The sequence below is a fragment of the Dama dama genome, chromosome 25 (genome assembly GCF_033118175.1).
Source record: "Dama dama isolate Ldn47 chromosome 25, ASM3311817v1, whole genome shotgun sequence".
NCBI lineage: Eukaryota > Metazoa > Chordata > Mammalia > Artiodactyla > Cervidae > Dama > Dama dama.
The window spans coordinates 16,923,680-16,945,299 of NC_083705.1; the positions used below are offsets into that span (position 1 = coordinate 16,923,680).

Below are 21,620 nucleotides of genomic sequence, written 5' to 3' on the forward strand. Positions count from 1 at the left end.
ACACATCTGCTTTTAATACAATACCTTGTGCAGTTTCACAGTGCTTTTCAGTTTCAGAGAGGGTCCCAATCAAATTATCATCTTCTATCGTATTTAAATAAAACAAAATATTGCAGGAAAAGAAAATACTCTCAAGAACAAGAATCATCAAAGACTTAAATCTGAACAGAGAGCTGAATAAATATCACAATATAGAAAGAGAACATTTTAGGTTGATTCAAAGAAACTGTTGCACGAAGTCCACATTACATCCTGCATGCCTGTACCATCAATGCCACCTACTTTGATTCTCCTATTGCCAGTACTGGCTAAAACTCAATTAAGTTGGAAAATACTTGTTTGTAAATTAAAGTTTCCTTTACAAACAGAAAACCTTATGAATTATCTAGATAATGGGAAAAGACTAAAGCAATTTTGGTAACTCAGACCTGCTTGATTTCTAACAGGACCCATCTATGTTCTTTACGACTAAAACACAGATTCTATGGAAATAAAAAGTAAGAAAACCACATATGCAAACAAGATATAAAAAGAAAATGCCTGTTACAGCAAACAGAAATACTTATTGAATATATTATTTACATAAAGTTGGAAAATGGAAAAAACAGTATGCTCACAAAGGTATATAAAATAAAATAGTAACACCATGTTCAGACATTTAGAAATCAAATCATTTCTCTCAGCCTGTACCACTCATGCCATTTTTATAATGGATACACACAGAAGATGCATTTCTCTTGAATTTTGACAAATCAAATTCAGTATAATTAAATCAGCTTAATTAGAGTTGGGATTCTGAAACTTAACATGCATCAGAATTGCCTGGAAGGCCTCTTCAAAGATTGCTAGCCCCACTCCAGAGTTTCTAACTTGAGTTCCCAGGTGATACAGACAGATGCTGCAGGTCCAAGGACCACACTGCAAGCACAAAGCCCTCTTTCTTTTCACAGAGTCAACTGCTTTTTAAAACAAATTTTTTTAGGAATGCAAATATCAACTCACAGTAGAAAGTACCTCATCATATTCTGCCTTCAACTGTATTTATATTGGGCAAAAGTTTCTAAGTTTGATGCATTCTTAACAGTGCTAATCATGATTAAAATTCTCTACTCAGATAATATAAAATGTGAAAAAGAAAAGAAACTATCATTATTAGTTTGATAATGCTAGGTTGTTTCAAAAAACCAAAATGTCAAATGTTAAAACTTTACTACCATCAATCAACCTGATCATATCTGTCATGCATATGTTAACTTTTGCATGCAATCTGCGATACTTACTTACCTACAGTGGGGGTATTGGCAGCACTTAGCGAAGCAGAAGATGAGATGGAGGAAGAACTTTCTGCCCGCGCTAATGGAGCAGCAGGAGGTGGGCTTGTATTAGAAGTTATAGGTGGGCTGAATGGCCTGGGCTTAAAAACAAAATGTCATTTACCAAAATGCTCAAACAATCCCCCAGTTATCAGAAAATATTTTTAGGTATCAAGTAAGATTAGTTTTAACATACTATTAATAAACCAGATTTACTGTGTTTCTTAAAACTCACAATTAGATTCCATAGAGCTGAAAAGACTATTTTAAAATAATCCTGTCAAAAGAATCTTTTATATACAACTTTTTCTGTATTTTAAAAAGTGTACTTAAGATAGATTCTCAGAAGTTAAATTATTAAACAGTATGAAAGCTTTTCATACATAGTGCCAAACTGCTTCCCATTTGGGTAACTCACTTTACCCTACTGCCTATAATAATATAAGAGAATATTTTTCTGCACTCTTGCCAACAATGAATAGATGAACCTTAGAAGAAGGAAAAATAATACTTTAAAAAACTTTAGCTAATTCTATAGATAAAAACAAAAGTGGTATTTCTGTCTTATGAGCTGTCTATATTAGCTTTGCCTGATTTAGTTTGAGGAGGTCTTAGTATTAACTGAGCTTTCACTCTTTTTTTTATTTGAAGCAAGCATTTTCTTTCTAAATATTGCTTCACTTTTGGCAAATCTGTCTACATAATTCATTGTTAATGCCTCCTCACTGAGAAAAGTTTACCCCATTCAGAGGAGTAAATCTTAATTCTATTGTCTTCCCAGTTTTCTGGTTAAAAAAAAATACAAAAAATATGATTCTAATTCATTTATCTTTTACTTGGTGGATGGATTTTTTCCTTCCCAATTCATAACTGTTCCAATAATACATTAGCAACACTTCCTGAGGTGTTTCATTTTTAAAATATAGAATACTGAACTTAATTAAAAACAACCCTTTCCTGCTTATAAAGTTATGTGAATTAAGTATTTACCTAGTGCCTACTACCTGTCAAATCATGGGTACTAGATACAAAGAAGTGACAGACACTGTTTCTGTCCCCAGTTATTTGAAGAACATAAAAACAGAAGGCAGAAAACAAACCAACGAAACCAACAATTTATAAACACTTTTATAAAAATTAGATTATACTGCCTCAAATGCTTTATACTTAGTAAAACTCTGTGTCCCCAAATAACTAATACCAAATAAGGTGTTAGTTCCAGAGAATGGCTTTCTGATGACTCATTATTATGGATAGCAGGTTAAAAAAAATACAGTGGTGTAAAAATGTGGCTGTGGATGTATACAGATGGAGGTGGTACAGAACATGAGGTGTCAGGTGTTATGTTAAGGCATCGACATAATGTATTAAGGCATTAGTAGACTATTAAAGATATGAAATTGGCTAAGACATAGTACAGTGAAGGGAGCACACACAAAAAAGTACAGCCGACCCTTTAAATCATCTCTAGGTTACTTATAACATCTAATACAATGTAAATGCTATATAAATAGCTGCTAGTGTATGGCAAATTTTCTGGAGGTTCCCCCCACCTCAAATATTTTTAATCCATGGGTGCAGAACCCACAGAAATGGAGAATCAATTGTGGGTCAACTGTATATACAATATGATCTATGCACTAAATGAAATATAAAAAGATACGGGTATAAGGAAGAGAATGACAGAGAATAATTAAATCCACTGTCCTCATAATGGAGTGGGGAGTAAAGAGCAAAGAGGGCTTTGACCTAGGTGCTGACATTTAGCAGGATCTTAACGAGAGAGTGCAGTTTCCTACACAGAAAACTAAGGGGCATTTCAAACAGAGGGCGCACAATGGAAACACTGATGCCCAGAAAAGCATGATGCATTTGGGGAACAGTGGGAAGTTCTGCGTGACTGGTGGGCTTCCCCGGTGGCTCAGCTCGTAAAGAATCCGCCTGCAAAGTGGGAGACCAGGGTTTGATTCCTGGGTTGGGAAGATCCCCTGGAGGAGGGAATGGCAACGCACTCCAGTATTCCGGCCTGGAGAATTCCACGGACTGTACAGTCCATGGGGTCGCAAAGAGTCAGACACAACTAAGTGACTTTCACTTCACTTCACTTCTGAGTGACTGGTAGGATGCAAAGAGGAAAAAGCTGGACAGTTGGTCTGGTAATGCAGGTTGCTAAGGCAATTTTATGAAAAGCCCCGTAGATTCAGCTAAAACATTCAATACATGGATTATGGGGTAATATTGCAGATGTGTATCAGGGGAAAAGATTAAGCTTGATACTCAGAAATTTAATTCTAGCAATTAAACTGGCAAGTAAAAGATGAAGTAAAGCGGAACAGATTGAAGGAAAGAAGACTAGTTTGGGAAAGCCTGAATCTGAATAGAACCCATATGTTTTCTCTCATGATCTGACAACTTTTGAAGACCAACACCTTTCTTTTTTTTAAAGCAATATGTACTTTTACAAGTCAATTAAGAGATGTGAGCTCCAGATGCTTTATGTATAAAATAAAGAAAGCTGGACTATATGTCCACCAGGACTCCCTTAGCAGAATATTTCTAGGCCTAAGAACAGGCCACCATTTCTTCCTTAATATCTGACTTTAAGCAGAATTATATGAAAACTGCTTAATTATGAAACAATGGGTCTGAATTATATTTTCATAATGTGGTAACTTTCTTAGGAAATCTCTTTCTCTGGAACAATGGTATTGCTCCACAGGTATGATCACTGAGATAATATAAGAAAGTGAAGAAAGTATTAGCAGGGAAAATTTTTCTGTACTGTGAAGACTTGAGTAGAAAATGCCAAGGATTTAGCAGTAAAGGAACATATAGAAAAATATCATTTGCATACTAAATCAAAACAGTTATAATGAAAAAGAAAACTGAGTACCTACTATTTCATTAATCCCACAGAGTTTGCCTGAAGTAAGCTTTGGTCTGGAAGCAGGCCTTGGAGGTGGAACAATGGTGCCTACAGAAAGAGGAGTTGTGGGCCTGGCTGGTGGGTAGAAAAAGAGAATTTGAAGAAAATCATTAATACATAGCAATCCTTAGATAAAAACATTCCATTACAGAGGAATCGTTAGGATTCAAAGCTCATTTTTCAGAAGTTCTTTTTCTCAGAGTTACCAGTAATATTCCTGAAAAAAATGAAGTTTTCAATAAAACTGACAATTATAAATTATATTAGCTTCAATTATTTATACATATAAAAATTAAATCTAATAAAGTAAAAATAAACCAATTTAAGGCCTAAGGTCTTTAGTTTCTTGCCAATACTTGTACTTTACAGTTATTTAAGACCAAGTCTTTGAAGCAACATCTTCAAAGTAATAACATGAACTCTAAATAAAATACCTACCTTAATTAAACTTGTAATCTCACTTTTAAGTTGAACCACGCTGTGCCATTTTTTGGTGACAATCAAAATATCTTATTAGTTTACAAAAATCTTCCCCAAATCACTATAATTAATTTTTGGCAAACATAGAAAATTATATATTAACTTCCTAAATCCTACATAAATTTAGTGTTCAATGTTTTTCAAGACTATTTGCAAATGCTGCAGTTTTAAAAACCAGAAATACAAATCTTAGTAGTCCTAATAAAAATAACTCTCAGCATGACAGAAATTAATGAATAAAGTTCAAGTGTATATTATCAAAAGTTACACATGTGTTAGCATAATCAAAGCAAGAATGTAGAATGGAAGCAAATACATTTAAATAATCTTTAATTAAAATGACCTTCAAATTCTTTTGGTCCATTCTAAAAAATGGGCCTATAATTCAGATTGAAGAATATATTTCGGTAAGTTCTGCAAGTTTACAATGTGCCATGTTAAAAATATAAGAAAGGGCCTAAGTACGTACACAGAAAAGCAAACAGTAGAGCTGAGAACTCTTCGTCAGCAATGGAGGAGTATAAGGAAGGCGCATGGGGGTGGTCGGGAGAGGCCCAAAGAAAAAGGCAGTTACACAGGAGTGAAAGCAAATGCATGGGGTACAGGGTTATCTAGAAAGCAGATCATATGAAGAGATAACAGATGCAAGCACAGTTCAGGTTGCTGGAAGAAAACAGTAAAACCCTGATAAGAAATCAAGTTTAGCAGCTGCCGTCTTCCAGTCAGCACCAGTTCTTTCATGCTGCACCCCTACCTTAAGCTGAACACTGGAAGAAATGTGAACTAACCTGAGGGCTGAATACTTCCTTGTGCGATGACACATTTACTTCAAAGATGTGTTCATTATCAACGAAACCAGCAGTGACCAACACTTCAGCTACTTCACGCTTGTGAGAGGGCTTAACATAGCAGAGGTATTAACACTTGAAACTTCACTATGGAACAATCCAAGCCTGGTAGGAGTGTCAAGTTTCACTTCTTCAAATAATCAGAATTTGCTTTTTGAGAAAAACTAACAGCAATATTCATTGACTTTACTGTTTATAAATTAATCTATTAATTATAAGTTATAGTAGATTAATTATAAACAAATCTATCCAAAGCACCAGAGAGCCTGAAAGTATTTTCATTTAGCTTTACAATGCAATCTCTGGAGTACCTTCTGGGCTCCACTAGTAATTTTAACAAGTTCATCAGTAAAAGAAATCCACCAACTTTGCAACCATGAAGCAGAAGAAAATTTTTTATGCTTGCTGGTGGTGTCATCACAGCAGGAGAGCAGAGAGGGTTGGTGGAATAGTCTGGTAATGGGTTTTCTAGACCCAAAATCTGACCTGGTTTCAAGTAAACTGTCAATTATCACACAGCCCAGACAAATCAATCTGGGAGAGAAAAGAGGAGTTCCTATTTTGTTCATTAAGAACAGCAGCAACAGAAGAAAGCAACTGAGAACTAGAAGCAACAGGAAAATCCTAAAATTAAAATATAAATCTATACAGCCAAATAGTTCTTCCTTCAGGTTAGTATTATTTTAATTACTCAACAACAGAAAATTTTAATAATACATGGAACAAGACAAGGAGCTCAAACTTTATACTAATTGGGGAAAATAATTATGAGAATAAGGAACTAAATTTAAGGCCCCAAAACATATAAAGCCAGAATTATTCTTGTTTTCCCAGAGGAGCAAAAGGTAGTGCTGAGAGTCAGTAAAAGTGAAAGATTTGGCAAGGTGTCAAAGCGATGGTGCTAGGTACATGTGTTCCTCAACAAGTGGTAAAACTGAAAACTGTCACAGGAAGTAAGACAGGCGACATCAGTGTTGGAGAGGAGATGGTCTATACTAGCACTCATCAAAGGGGAGGCAGGTATGAGATATTTATATTAAATTTTATATACATGTTTTTATTATATATAAATTTGTATGTATGTTATACATATATGACATTTATAATCTATATGGTAGAAAAAGCAACTGAAAATACTTCTATACCAAGCTCTAAGCATGTTTTTTAAATACAAAACACTGAAGGGTTTAATGTTGTCAGTTACTGATAGGAATTGTTTTCTTAGACTAGTTCAGCTGAGATGGAGTCATTAATGAACTAACATTCTGGAGGGAACAAAAGTGAGGAGGGAATAATCTGACAACCTGGCCCATTCTAAAGTGAAAATGGGTTATTGGTATAGATGATGCTAAAATAAAGGGGACATGTACTGCAAAAAGAGGGGAAAGAAATTTAAGAAAAAATGCCTATTTAGTAAGTTCATTTACAGCCAGTCTTATGAAATAGAATCATCATAATATATTCATCAGTTTTATCAATAATTATATCCTGTCCAGGTGAAGACCTAATAATAATTATTGCACAGCAGAATGACTCTTTTCAACATCACTAACATTCTTTGAAGGGAAAATAATATTTTTTAGACTTAATAGGAAGGTTTTAAAAGGCATATCAAAATAAGTTTTAAAATAAGCAAAAAAAATTTTATCACTCCCGACCTACTAAACATCAAATGACAGCTAAAGTATCATTTTTTTGTTTTACCTGAAGTTGAAAGTAATACGGGGAAACATTCTTTAGATGGTAGCAAGAGGAAAAGAGCAATTTTTTGAAAAGAAAGAGATTGTGCTAAAGAAAATAGTGAGAAACAATGGTGGAGTTATGAAGAAATTTCTGTATGATGGAAACCTCTGTAAGAACAGACAATATGAAAACTTTGATTAAAGATAAAAAACCAATTCATAATACTAACTAAATTAAAATTAGGACATTCTTCATTCTAAAAACAAAATGACACAGTATTCTGACATTTTTACTAAATAAAAAGAGACCTTAATACAACTTCAGTTTTTCCTATACAATTATTTTACTTATAAGATCCATTGGTAAGATCAGTTTCCTAAAAGTGAACAGTAAACAAAAGCCAAATGAGAAAGGCTATAATGCCACTTCAGAATATGTTCAATTACCTAATGACTGGTTCTTGCTCTTCAAAATTTTCAATTGTTTCAGTTAAGGTTGCCTAAAATCCAAATAATTTCTAAAACTAAAAAACATTAGCTTCCAAACAATCCAAATGTAAATACTAGTGTTTATTTAGTATTTATAGCGAAGTGTTTCAATGTGGCTTACTGTTTGGTTAATCTGCCAGAGTATGATGAATTGAACGAAGATTTTGGAATTAGTAAAATCCAGGTTTGAATCTATGCTTCATTTCCTACTTACATGGTGTTAGAGACGTTCCTAATCATCTCTGAACTTTAATTTTTTCATATATAAAATACTGACAATAAAAAGGACTTCATGCAACACTTTCTTAACTCTAAATACTGTACAGCATTTCTGAAATCCCAAAGAAGTTTGAAAATCAACTTAAAGTGATTTTATTTTCCATTTTTGAACAAGCAGTTTTATTAAACAGGCTTTGATTGTTGACTAATGGGATTTTATATTTTGAAAAAAAGAGGAATTTAATATATGCTTTCCAGAAGAATAACTAAAATGCATTCATTAAGTTCTTTCATGTACGTCTTGGGAAGTGCTGAAGCCTTTCTGGAAAGCAGTTTGACAGTAAGCATCAATGGGCATATCTTGGGACTCCTAAATCTTGTATTGATAAATTATTATAAGGATATGAGATGTGTGGACAAAATCTGTTATATCTATGAATGTCCATAACACTAAAAATTAGATGCAATTTGAATGTACATCAAGAATGGACTAGTTAATATTAACACACATCTCTGCAGTTGAATACTAAAAATTATTATTTGTGCAGTGATATACAAAGGGAAAAAAGTTGGTTTTTGATGAATTTTTACTTGAAAGCCATATGGTCTTTAACGTAAGTTAACAAATCAGTATAAAATTACTTTTATATGGCAATATGATCAGAGGACAAGCTAAATTGTTGATAGTTAAGTACAACATAGAAGTAATGGATAAATCAGTTAGAAAAAAATAACTGCTGCATTCCTTTACAGTTTAAAAAAATAAATATATTTACCTGATGATGATGATGAAGTTAATGAAGCTGAAGAAGATGAATCAAGAGATGGTCCAAACAGGGGGTCCCAAGCAAGTAAATCACTGGTCCCTTTCCTATCAGAACATTTTAAAAATAAGCATTTTAGCAAATGAGCATTTTATTAGTATAACATCTAGGAATGCATAGAAAGAACTACAACAGCAATATATATGATCAAAGAACTGGATATTCTGCTAGTTGAATTTATGAAGAACTTAATTAGCAGGTAAATAGGTTTAATAAACTATTTATCAACTGCTATAAACAGAACCTACAATAACATTATGTGAAGTTCTTAAGTGAGAATAGCTTAATCCCTACTAATTAAATCTTGTTATATTCTAATAATCAAAGGAGCTGCCAGAATGGAAATTAATTTCAGTTTTACAAATGAAAAGCAGCATGGGGAGTCTAAAAGAGCTGCTTAAACTCACGTAGCTAACTCTATGGCAGTGTCAGATCTGTGAATTCACACCTAGAACCCAGTCTTGGGCAGAAGTTTCTTAAGTGACATGAAATCAGATAGAAATTTTATAAGGCCATATTTATTATCGAAGATGAAGAAAGGGGGTAAAGGACTTTTTAAAAAGTACCTTTTATGTACAGGGTGGTGGCTTAAGCCCTATCTATATAAATGACTCTACAAACTTCAATGGTCTGACCACTGCAGTAGATCACACACAGGCAGAATTTCTCCCTACATAATCCCTGCCTGGGCCACCAGATGTATGGGTCATAGATGCCTTTTTATGAGAGGTTACCAAGACTAACTACAAAATCAAGAGCATGAACATTTTCATTTCAGAAACCTCAACGTGCTGCATAACCAAAGATTTACCTCCACTAACCTCTTGGAATCCTCCAAACTAGTTACTCTCAGGATTCCAATCTTGGCTCTTCACTTTATTTTTTTTTTGCTCTTCACTTTAATACAAACTTTTATATAAATGTTTCTCTTTTTCATTCTAGTCATACCCCTTTTAAAATGCTTAATCTCTATTCTGAACACCTGACCTCTGTACCCCTTCTTTAACTAATTTTCCCAACTTTAGTGAAGTATTTTTGACAAATAAAAATTGTATATATTTATGCATAAAAATAAATCCTCATTTGAAAATAATTTAATGTATCAAACTACCATTATTTAAAATATTTTTTAGAAATCTGAGAAAACAAGTCCACAATAATAAAATCACAATCACTTTATAAGTAGAGATCCAATATCACAACATGTACCCACATGGAAACACACTTATGATAAAGTACAGAATCATAACTGCATAAATGATTCCTGAAAACAAAGTCTTAAAACACTAAACAACTTATCTTTAAAAATGAAAAATCAAATGAATACCACTGGTGTGCTCAATTAGTGCTTAGCTTCGAAAGTTTCCATTTCAAACTATCCATTTAATTAAGTATACTTTTACTCATGCAATAAATATTTAAAGTATTCTTACTAATATAGAAGTGAGGGGGAAAACCCATGCAACACTGGCTTAAAATATTTTTTCTTTCTAAGAACAACTGGCAACACATCCTCTCTCCTTTATCAACTTAACTGAAACACTTCATTCTGAGGTTCATAAAGTATACAGTCTACTTTACAAAGTCACAGACAAAATTGAAGGAAAGTGAGAGAATTTCCATGAGAATAACTAGATGAGATACAGACATGCATGCTGCTGCATTTAAACTGAGTAACCAGGGTCCTACTGCGCAGCGCAGGGGACTCTGCTCAGGGCCATGTGGCAGCCTGGGTGGGAGGGAGTCTGGGGGAGAAAGGATACACGTATACGTATCGCTGAGCCCCTTGCTGTCCCCCGAAACTGTCACAACACTGTTAATCAGCTATACTCCAGTATAAACCAGAGTTAAAAAAAATAGACGAGTGTGAGTTTGGGATACTATCATTTACTTAGAACCAGCAGTGAGGACACCAAAGCCAAATACAGTTGAACGGATGTTTTTTTAATTATCATAGAAATAAATACTGTCAAATGAGAAATAATTTAAAACATCTAAAAACTCTGACATTTCACAGCTTAGGAAATGGGATGACTATAAACAGTCTTCTAGAATTAAAACTATAGAGAAAGTAAAACTCTCTAGAAAGAACAAAAGGATACTTAAAATTTAAATGTAGTGGGGAGGAAAGGATTAATAGGTAGAGGACATAGGATTTTTAGGGCAGTGAAATTATTCTGTATGATACTATAATGATGGACACGTGTCATTATTCATTTGTCAAAACTCACAGGATATATACAACACCAAGAGTGAATCCTAATGTAAACCATGGACTTTGGATGGTAACAATTTGTCAACAGAGGTTCATCAACTGCAACTATGCTCCTTGGTGGTGGATTCTGATAGTGGGGGAGGTTTGGCATATGTGGAGGCAAAACGTATATGCAAAAACCTCTGTACCTTCCACTCAATTTTGCTGTGAACCTAAAATTGCTCTAAAAAATAAAGTCTATTTACAGAAGATTTTGAATGTAAAACTTACTCATTGGATGCAGCAGATGGCTTTGATTTTGTTAACTCTTCACCTAGTTAAAAAGTCAAAACATAATGAAAAAATTAATCCAATAAAATATTTTAATGTAAAGAGAACTACTACACATAGATCAGCTTTTAAATCCTGATATTAATAACACACACACACACAAAGAAAAGGAAAACAAGCTTTTAACAAATTTTCTACCATGCTTAAGAATATTAAAATAAGAGCACAATTTCTGCTAAACCCTTATCTCTAATATCTTTGATAAGAAATAACTTGAGTCACCTAAACTATCATATTCATTAAATTGCTGTTCATAAAAAAATATGGGATGCAACTCTAAAAATCAGAACAGATGTTTAAAAGCTTATGTACTACTCAAGAATTTTAACTGATGAATCATGAAAGCATTTTTCAAGCTCTAAGATATTAATAGTGATTATTTTATTGACCAAAAGTAGATACTAACTCTTGAAGAACACTTTATTTTGAAAAATAAAATTTTTCTAACAACCTAGAGCAACAGTCTCTTCATGAGATAGTCTATTTTGCTACCTTCTGCAATTGTAACATGAATCATTTCATAAGCAACTGGTACATGGGGGTTAGCATCAGTAATGCAAAAATTCTGTTGGTTCATAAGCAATTTTCACTGCACCTTAATGTTTTGCATCACTAAGAATAGCTGATGAATGCAAAATACATCAGCATGGGGAATTACAGCAAACTATGAGGAATAACAGGCTACCCTGGTGACTCAGTGGTAAAGAATCCACTCGTCAATGCAGGAGACACAGGTTTAATCCCTGGGTTGGGAAGATCCCCTGGAGGACATGGCAAACCCCTCTAGTATTCTTGCCTGGACAAGAATCCCATGGACAAAGGAATCTGATTGGCCCATGCGGTTACAAAAGAGTTGGATACTACTTAGCGACTAAACAACAATAACTAATGTGGAAAAACAATAACATTATGTGGAACAAATTCCACATAATGCCCATTCATATCACATTCTCCCATTTGGCTTTTCTCAGCCATTTATTTTGCCTCAAAGTGTTTACTGTGGTGTTCTTTATCTTTCTGCACTTTACCCTCATCTTCATAACTCAGTTGCTGAAAATGAGTTTATACTCTTTTCCCTCATATCCCCTATCAACAAGCTACTTACCATTTATTTTCTAAAAGTATTAATGAAATTTCACTTTTAGTTTGGTGTTTACTATGAATTTAATAGGTCTTTTCAACTGTGCTAGAATTTTTAATTATGACTGATGTGTCATTGGTTTTTATCAGGCACTGTTCACAGAACTGCATAACTTTGGTGTGGGCTGCTCAACTCTGTTCTTCCCACACCGTGTGTTACGTTTGGGCTTCCCTGATAGCTCAGCTGGTAAAGAATCAGCCTGCAATGCAGGAGACCCTGGTTCGATTCCTGTTATGTTTAACACATGATTCTGCAAATGACGTTACCATCCCCTAATCGTTTTTAGTATAATTTAAGTTACTATACTAAAAACTTTATAATAAAACTACAAATGTGATATGACTTAAAGATCAAGCTAAAACTCACAAGCACCTTCTGCTTAATGAAGAGTTACGATAGTTTAACTGTTTTATAAGCTTAATCAGAAGCTGTTCTTTGGTTATGAAAAATGTGGTAGCCACGTATTAAAGCCTAAAGCACATCTTAAAACTGAAAGAAATAATACACATAAATTGTCTTCTGTTGCAAAATAAGTATACTTCTAGTCTGTTGTTATGGTTAATGATGAGCATAGACCATTTCTACAACTACGTATGTTAGGCTACAAGCTTAGCAAATTCTCTGATAAATTTTAATAGACTTAAAATAACTAATTTAAATGTCAAACTTACTAGATGAATTCCGATTCATCTGCACCTAAAATAGAAATGCAAAATCTAAGTGCCATCAAACAATTTAATGTGGTAATAAAATTACTTGATAAAATGTTAACACTGGGAACATAATTTCAAGTTTTCTGTATACCTGCTCAATTACAAACTGTATTTAGCTAAAAAGATTACAGAAAAAACCTTTTGTTTTATTGTCAAAATATAACATGTACACCTTTAAATAATTCAATAAAATGAAATGTTTTAAAATACTAGTACCTACAGCAAGAGACTATGACTTGCTAATCAAAAAGCAAATATTTTGAAAATCAATGTTTAAATATACAATGATTTTTTAAATCAATAAATAAAAATATAAAATTCTGCACTTACTGGGCTGTGTCTCTAGTAGTACATGGAAAGAAAAAGGAAAAATAGGTTAAAAAAAGGAAAAAGAAAACCACAGTATTCATTTCAGAGTTTGAAATATATTTCTCTGCTCTAACAATCTGTCTATTCCCTTCTTAATCATATCTAAAATCTATATATATATACCTTAAAAGACATACACTGTTGGAGGAAAAAACAACTTAAGCTAGATAAGCAAACTAGGCAACAAAATATCCTCTCAAGATCCTCTTTTCAAACCTGATATTAACAATTAACTTTTCTGATTATTATTTTCTGAGTATGAAATCAATACATTTCTTTAAAAAAAAAGAAAAGAGCACAAAGCATCAATCATCTCCCTACCCAAAGATAAGATGATTAATATTTTATTTCCTCTAGGCTTTTTATTTACATATATATTTTAAATTAGTTATACTCTTACACAATAAAACTTTTTACTGACTTTACAACTTCCGACTTTATATATATATGCACCATGATTTAACCTTGGCATTAATAACAATGGTAGAATAAAACCTCACTTCAGAAATATCTTTTTGGTGGAAAAAACAGTTCTCAAACTCTAAAAGTGTAAAGGAAATCAGTCCTGAATATTCATTGGAAGAACTGATTGCTGAAGCTGAAACTCCAATATTTTGACCACCTGATGTGAAGAACTGACTCACTGGAAAAGATCCTGATGCTGGGAATGATTGAAGGTGGGAGGAGAAGGGGAAAACAAAGGATGAAATGGTTGGATGGCCTCACTGACTCAATGGACATGAGTTAGAGCAAGCTCCAGGAGTTGGTGATGAATAGGGAAGCCTGGCATGGGGACTGCATGGCCCCATGCATGGCATGGACTGCAGTCCACGGGGTCGCAAAGAGTCGGACATGACTGAATGACTGAACTGAATTGATGACATTGGGAGAAAAACACTTTTTCCAACAAATACATATAAACTACTTAAAATCTGCAATTAAATAATAATACAAAATGGTGAGAATTTTTATTCTCCATTATCAAGAACAATAGGTTTAATATCAACTACAGTAAGTATGAACAGATAAACTAACTTGACATTCTAAGACATGCTTTTATTCCCCACAGTTTAACATTTCTGAATTTAAAAGTATGACATCATTAGAAAGATCTATTATGTTGATTGCTTTTCTGCCTCAAAAGCTATCAAGTTTAATATCTCAGAATTGAGGAATTAATCACTGTCAACTAAGAGTTCTTATCTTTGCCCTTTCCAGTATGAAAATTATGGAAAACCACCGTTAATTACAGTGACAGGAAAAAAAAAAGAAGATACAGTTTAATCATGAGATTCATTTTAATGGAATTCCCTTTTACAATAAAGCTTACCAAAAAAAGAAAAAAAACCTACCAAAAAAATGGATGAAAGACTTTAACATCAGATGAGGAAAAGGTTAACACTGTAGTTTACAAAACTCTGCCAGAGACATATAGTAGTATTTATAAAATACATCAATGGCAAAAATAGTGGATTTTCCATGTTTTCACTTAAAACACATTCAAAAGGAAGCAAAACTAAGCCAAACTCACAAACTCATTTGCCTGTATAAAGATTATAAACTGTATACTCAATAAAGCTGAAAAAAATCATAAATTATTTCCTTATCCAACATGCTTAAATTAACTATTACTAAGTGATTTTGAGGGTAAAGCAGCTGCCTGCAATGGGGGAGACCAGGGTTTGATCCCTGGTCGGGAAGATCCCTTGGAGAAGGAAATGGCAACCCACTCTGGTACTCTTGCTTGGAAAATCCCATGGAAGAAGAAGCCTGGTAGGCTACAGTCCATGGGGTCTCAAAGAGTCGGACACAACTGAGCGACTTCACTTTCTTTCATTAAGTGATTTTTAATTTTTGTTAGTACTAAAACTATCCCGATGCAGGTAGATGAGCTACTAAACAAAAACCAAAGACTTCTATATAGTGAGTGGAAACTTGTTTATTTTCTTACTTACAGATACTGCTGGGGAGAGTGTTATATTTCCTATAGATACTTTTAATTCATCCAAGGAAGCCATTGTGTGATGTGAGTTATTTGGATGCACAGGTTTGATTTCTATCCGATACTTCTTTGGTTCTTCATCTTCAGAATCAGAATCACTAGATGAGTAGAAATGGTTCTCTTTGGTATGTGAGTATTGGTTAAAGAATCGACTTTTTAGATTATCTTAGGGCACAACCAGTTTTTCACACATTGATAAAAAGGAACAAAAAACTTTAAAAGGCAAGATGGATTTTACCAGAAATGTAACTACTAACTTATTCATAACATATCAAATAAAGAACACAGAGGCACATTTTATTACAATTAATTAAAAATTAAGGTCTTTATTAAACAATGGGTTATTTTGTTATAACTGTCTACTTATATATGCCAATACAATCCACAAGAATACCCAGATACTAAAAGGATATCATTCTGATTTGCTTCTGGTTTTATACTATAGCCTTCTTCATCCACATCAGGAATGTTCTATGGGGAAAAGAAAAAAAACTTTAAGAATGGCTCCAACAACAAAAACATTTAAGGTTAACAAAACAGCCTTAATTTAACTATTACTGGGAGATTTTACTATAATTTATCAAATATCAATAGATTAACAAAATTACTAACACTATGGGAAATTATGTCTTTTTAGTTAGCTTCAAACGATACTCCATACTTAAGATGTCTAAAAGAGAAAGGCACTGCAGAACAAACGGGATAAACACTGAAAGGAAGAGAACGGGTGCTCCACTAGGCGGGCCAGCAGTTCTGTGAATAACCAAATTCTCACCTAAGTCTTCAAATGAGGAAATAAAAGCATGGGGTTGTGTGTATCATGGAAGAGAGGAGGTAAAATCAGAGGACTGACAGCTTAAGTACATGGAAATACGTATCAAAATTACAAAACAAATAAAAGAAAATTTAAGCTATACTAAAATACCATCTTTGACCCATGAGACTGGATAAAAAGTCAAGTTTGAAAATATACTCTGTTGGCAAAGCTGTGAAGAAATGTACTCTTACACTGTGCTGGTATAAATACAAAAGAGTACAATTCATACAGAGAGAGAAATAGCAGTATCTAACAAAAATATTTACATGCTTATTATTCTACCCAGAGTTCCTTTTCTAGAAATTTATTCTGAAGATATGCCCCCCAAGAATTTAAAAATACATATGCAATAAGATTATCTGTAACTCAAAATTCTGGAAAGCACAACATGTCCAAGTATAGGTGAATAAATTATAGGTGTATACACAAAATGAAGTACTATGCAGGTATTTAAAACAAAAAAGATGAGAAAAATTTTTATGAACTGATATGTAGAGACCTCCAGGAAATACTGCTAACTGAAAAAAACCAAGTACAAGAGAACATATACAGTATACTTTTAAGTAAGAAAGATGGGGATATTAAAAATTTAACATATAGATATCTGTTTATCTTTATTAAAAAAATACTGAAAAGATTAATAAAATAAAGCTGGTTCCTAAGAACGAAGGGCAATGAAGTAGAAGGGATATAGAAGGGTCACGTCTCTAAAAATGCTTTTGTCGTTAGGCAAAAGAATATAAAATGTATGCTCAAATAGATCTGAAAAAATATTATAAACACATGCACGTATGCAAATGTAGTAAAAAAGCTAAAGGTATACAGGTGTTCTTTGTACTAATTTATTCTTGTATTTTTTTTTGAGGTTAGACTGTATTTCCAAATAAAAAGTTTTTTAAAATGGGTAGGAAAAAAGAACCACCAAGAAAAACCAGGGTTTACCAGTTGTATGTAACTGGACAGCCAATGGACTTCCCAGGTGCTGTAGTGATACTGAATCTGCCTGCTAATGCAGGAGACACAAGTTCAATCCCTGGGTCGGGAAGATCCCCTGGAGTAGGAAATGGCAACCCACATGAGTATTCCTACTTGGAAAATTCCATGGACAGAGGAGCCTGGTGGGCTACAGTCCATGGGGTTGCACAGTCAGATACGACTGAGCACGCATGCAGAGGACAGCCAATATCATTTCTACTGGTAAAGTTTCCCATCTTTCTCCAGCCACTTTTTGAAGCTCAGCAAGAGAAACATGAAGAACTGCTAATCTAAGAGGCACCGCTCAAGGTCTGCACAGTTTCGGCTTCCAAGCTATAACTGTATAAACCTTGTGTTGTGCCTGTTAGACTCTAACGCGGCAGCAGTGAGTTAACAGACTGGATTAAAGTTTAGAAGTGAAACGTCTAATATAAGGTAAAGAGCAGATTCCACAGACAAAAAGATGACAAGTGATGTAGTTATGACCCCAAAAGTAGAGCACTTTCTTTGAGTTGTGTATGTTGCTTGCTAATGTGCAAATAATACTTAAAGTGCAAATAATATGCAAATAATACTTTAAATACTTTAAAGAAACCTTGCCAAATGTTTCATTAAAAATCAGAATAAAAAAGTTTTTTTCAAAATACTTTATTTGTATTCTCGGTATCCTAGAAATATAGCAGATATTTAATCTCCTAGAGGTTCTATGTGGGACTGCTACTGACACTATTTTAAAATTTGTTTATCATACACTATACTATACAATGTACTAATTTAAAATAATACAGAGCTATTTTCTATAAGACCAAATAAACTGCTTTGAATCAACCTCCTGCAGATTACATCAGTAAACTCTGGTCAGAATAGCACTGAAACAAGTATACTATCAAGGGTGAAACAGATGACCAGCCCAAGTTGGATGCATGAGACAAGTGCTCAGGGCTGGTGCACTGGGAAGACCCAGAGGGATGGGATGGGGAGGGAGGGGGGAGGGGGGATCGGGATGGGGAACACATGTAAATCCATGGCTGATTCATGTCAATGTATGGCAAAAACCACTACAATACTGTAAAGTAATTCGCCTCCAACTAATAAAAATAAATGGGGGAAAAAAAAACCAACTCTGGTCAAAATAAACAAAAACAACTATCTGAAGGCACGGGAAAGTGGCCCACAATGACCATCTACAATGATATACAAAGTGATATGCTTCAAAAAAAAAAAAAATACCAAACTATAAATCCAAGTGAAATTCTAAAACAAAAAGGTTCAAATAACCCATAGAAAAGTAGGAAAAAGAAAACAAAATTCAAAAACAGATAAGAACAAACACAAAAAATTAAATGGCAGACAAACCCCAACATGTCAACAATTACATTAAATATTAATATACTATACACATATATATCAAAAGACAGATCAACAGAATGAATGGAAAAAACATGATCCATATGCTGCCCATAAGAAATTCACTTCAAATAAACAAAAATAGGTAGGTTGAAAGGAAAATGAAAAAATATATATACCAGGAAATATTAATTTAAAAAATAAAAATGACAGTGACTATTTCACTATTAGATACTAATAAAATAGACTTCAGAAAGAAAAGTACCAGTGTCAAGAGAGAATATTATGTACACAAAGACCTGTACACAATTGTTCAAAGTAGCATTTCTAATAGTCAAAAATTGGAAACTAAATATCCCACAATAAGTGAACAGACGTTGGTACACCTACATCGTGGAATACTATTCAACAATAAAAAGAAATGAACTATTTATACAAGCAACAATCTGGAATAATCTCCAGAAAAGGGTGCTGAGTGAAAAAAAAGTCAATCTGAAAAGGTTACACACAATTCAATTCCACTTAAGTAACATTACTGAAATGACAAGTTTATAGAAATGGAGAAAAGATTATAGTTGCCAGAGGTGGTTGGGGGGGGAGGGTAGTATCAGAACAAAAGTGACAGAAAAAGGGCAATTAAAATGAAAGATCCTCCCAGAAATCCAGCAGTCACACTCCTAGGTATTTACCCACTTGATATTAAAACTGTTTTCCCACAAAAACTTGCACACAAATGTTATTAAGCTGCTTTATTCATAATCACCTAAAAGAAGCAGCAAGCAAAATATCCTTCAATAGGTAAAAAAGTAAACTGTGGTACATCCATACAATGATACACTCTTCAGTGCCAAAAAAAAGGAATGAACTATTGAGTCATGGCAACAATATGAATAAATCTTAAATGCATATTTAATATTCCTGGGGCAAAGAATCCAGTCTGAAAAAGTTATATAAGATAGCATTTATATGACATTCTGGAAAAGGTAAAAATATAAGAGGTGATAAACAGATCAGTAAATTCCAGGGATCTGAGCATTGGGACAGGGTTAAATAAGTGAGGGGAAAAAAAAGATCTTTGTTTAATGGTAATGTTCTGTTTTGACTGTATTAGAATCCATATTCTAGTTATACATGTTACTGTACTAAAGTTTTGCAAGACGTTACCATGAGGAGAAGCAAGATGAAAGGTACATGAGACTGCTCTATATTATCTTTGTAATGATCTGTAAATTGACAATTATTCAAAAATAAAATGCTTTCTTGGTATGTGTTTAGAAAAATATAGCAGTAATATTTACTGTACTGGGTTTTCAACACTAGAACTATTCATGATACTAATAAAAGCTTACACATTACCTGTTTACACCTGTGTCCACTCAATCCATGGTTTCTGTATTAGGGCCCCATACGGCTAGAGCCAAGTATTAAGTCAAAAGCAGTACAAGAAAAGAAATGAGCGGCGGGTAACTTTGGTCAACAACCTTAAAGGAAGTTTTGGTGGATAGTGGTGGTAGTAATTTTTTTTAAATATTGGGATAAGAGCTCACAAGTCAATGGTATATTTCTCAATCTCTGTGGAGAAGGGAAATTGGCTAAAACTAAAAGAAGAGGGCAATTTACACTTCATTCATCAACTTTCAAAAGATCTACATCTCAGAATAATTTTTTTTAATTACATACATAGACCTTTTAAAACAGGAACAGAAAATCATGGGTATTTCCCTACCAAAGTAGCCTACTGACATTTAAGCTATAGTAAGACTAGCCATAAACAAAAAGGTGACAAATAGGCCATAATTGCCTCTTGAGATATCTGTGAGTGAGGAAGCAACAGTTAGAACTGGACATGGAACAACAGACTGCTTCCAAATAGGAAAGAGAGTGCGTCAAGGCTGTATACTGTCAACCTGCTTATTTAACTTATATGCAGAGTACATCATGAGAAACGCTGGGATAGAGGAAGCACAAGCTGGAATCAAGATTGCCGGGAGAAATATCAATAACCTCAGATATGCAGATGATACCACCCTTATGGCAGAAAGTGAAGAAGAACTAAAGAACCTCTTGATGAAAGTGAAAGAGGAGAGTGAAAAGGTTGGCTTAAAGCTCAACACTGAGAAAACTAAGGGCATGGCATCCGGTCCCATCACTTCATGGCAAACAGATGGAGAAACAGTGGAAACAGTGCAGACTTTATTTTTCTGGGCTCCAAAATCACTGCAGATGGTGACTGCAGCCATGAAATTAAAAGACGCTTACTCCTTGGAAGAAAAGTTATGACCAACCTAGACATCATATTAAAAAGCAGAGACATTAACTTGCCAACAAAGATCCATCTAGTCAAGGCTATGGTGTTTCCAGCAGTCATGTATGGATGTGAGAGTTGGACTATAAAGAAAGCTGAGCGCCGAAGAACTGATGCTTTAGAACTGTGGTGTTGGAGAAGACTCTTGAGAGTCTCTTGGACTGAAAGGAGATCCAACCAGTCCACCCTAAAGGAAATCAGTCCTGAATATTCACTGGAAGGACTGACGCTGAAGCTGAAACTCCAATCCTTTGGCCACCTGCTGCAAAGAGCTGACTCACTGGAAAAGATCCTGACGCTGGGAAAGATTGAAGGAGGGAGAAGGGGACGAGAGGATGAGATGGTTGGATGGCATCACTGACTCAATGGACATGAGTTTGGGTAAACTCTGGGAGTTGGTGATGAACAGGGAGGCCTGGTGTGCTGCAGTCCATGGGTTCACAAAGAATCGGACTCGACTGAGCAACTGAACTGAACTGAACTGAGGCCATAAATAAATCATGGTGGTTTAGTCACTAAGTCATATTCAACTCTTGCAACCTCATGGACTGTAGCCCACCAGGCTCCTCTGTCCATGGAATTTTCCAGGCAAGAATACTGGAGTGGGTTGTCATTTCCTTCTCCA

At 34.1% G+C, this 21,620-nt stretch overlaps 1 protein-coding gene across 1 annotated transcript in view; it reads right to left on the reverse strand.

Moving 5' to 3' along the window:
- FCHO2 (FCH and mu domain containing endocytic adaptor 2) overlaps nt 1-21,620 on the reverse strand; it is a 128,624-nt gene that overhangs the window by 27,787 nt on the left and 79,217 nt on the right. The window contains exons 12-19 of the mRNA XM_061129563.1: nt 15,962-16,022; nt 15,505-15,677; nt 13,511-13,522; nt 13,139-13,163; nt 11,267-11,309; nt 8,734-8,828; nt 4,211-4,314; nt 1,285-1,414 (exon numbers count right to left, since the gene is read on the reverse strand). Coding sequence (XP_060985546.1) covers nt 1,285-1,414; nt 4,211-4,314; nt 8,734-8,828; nt 11,267-11,309; nt 13,139-13,163; nt 13,511-13,522; nt 15,505-15,677; nt 15,962-16,022 — 643 coding nt within the window. The remainder of the gene's footprint in view (nt 1-1,284; nt 1,415-4,210; nt 4,315-8,733; nt 8,829-11,266; nt 11,310-13,138; nt 13,164-13,510; nt 13,523-15,504; nt 15,678-15,961; nt 16,023-21,620) is intronic.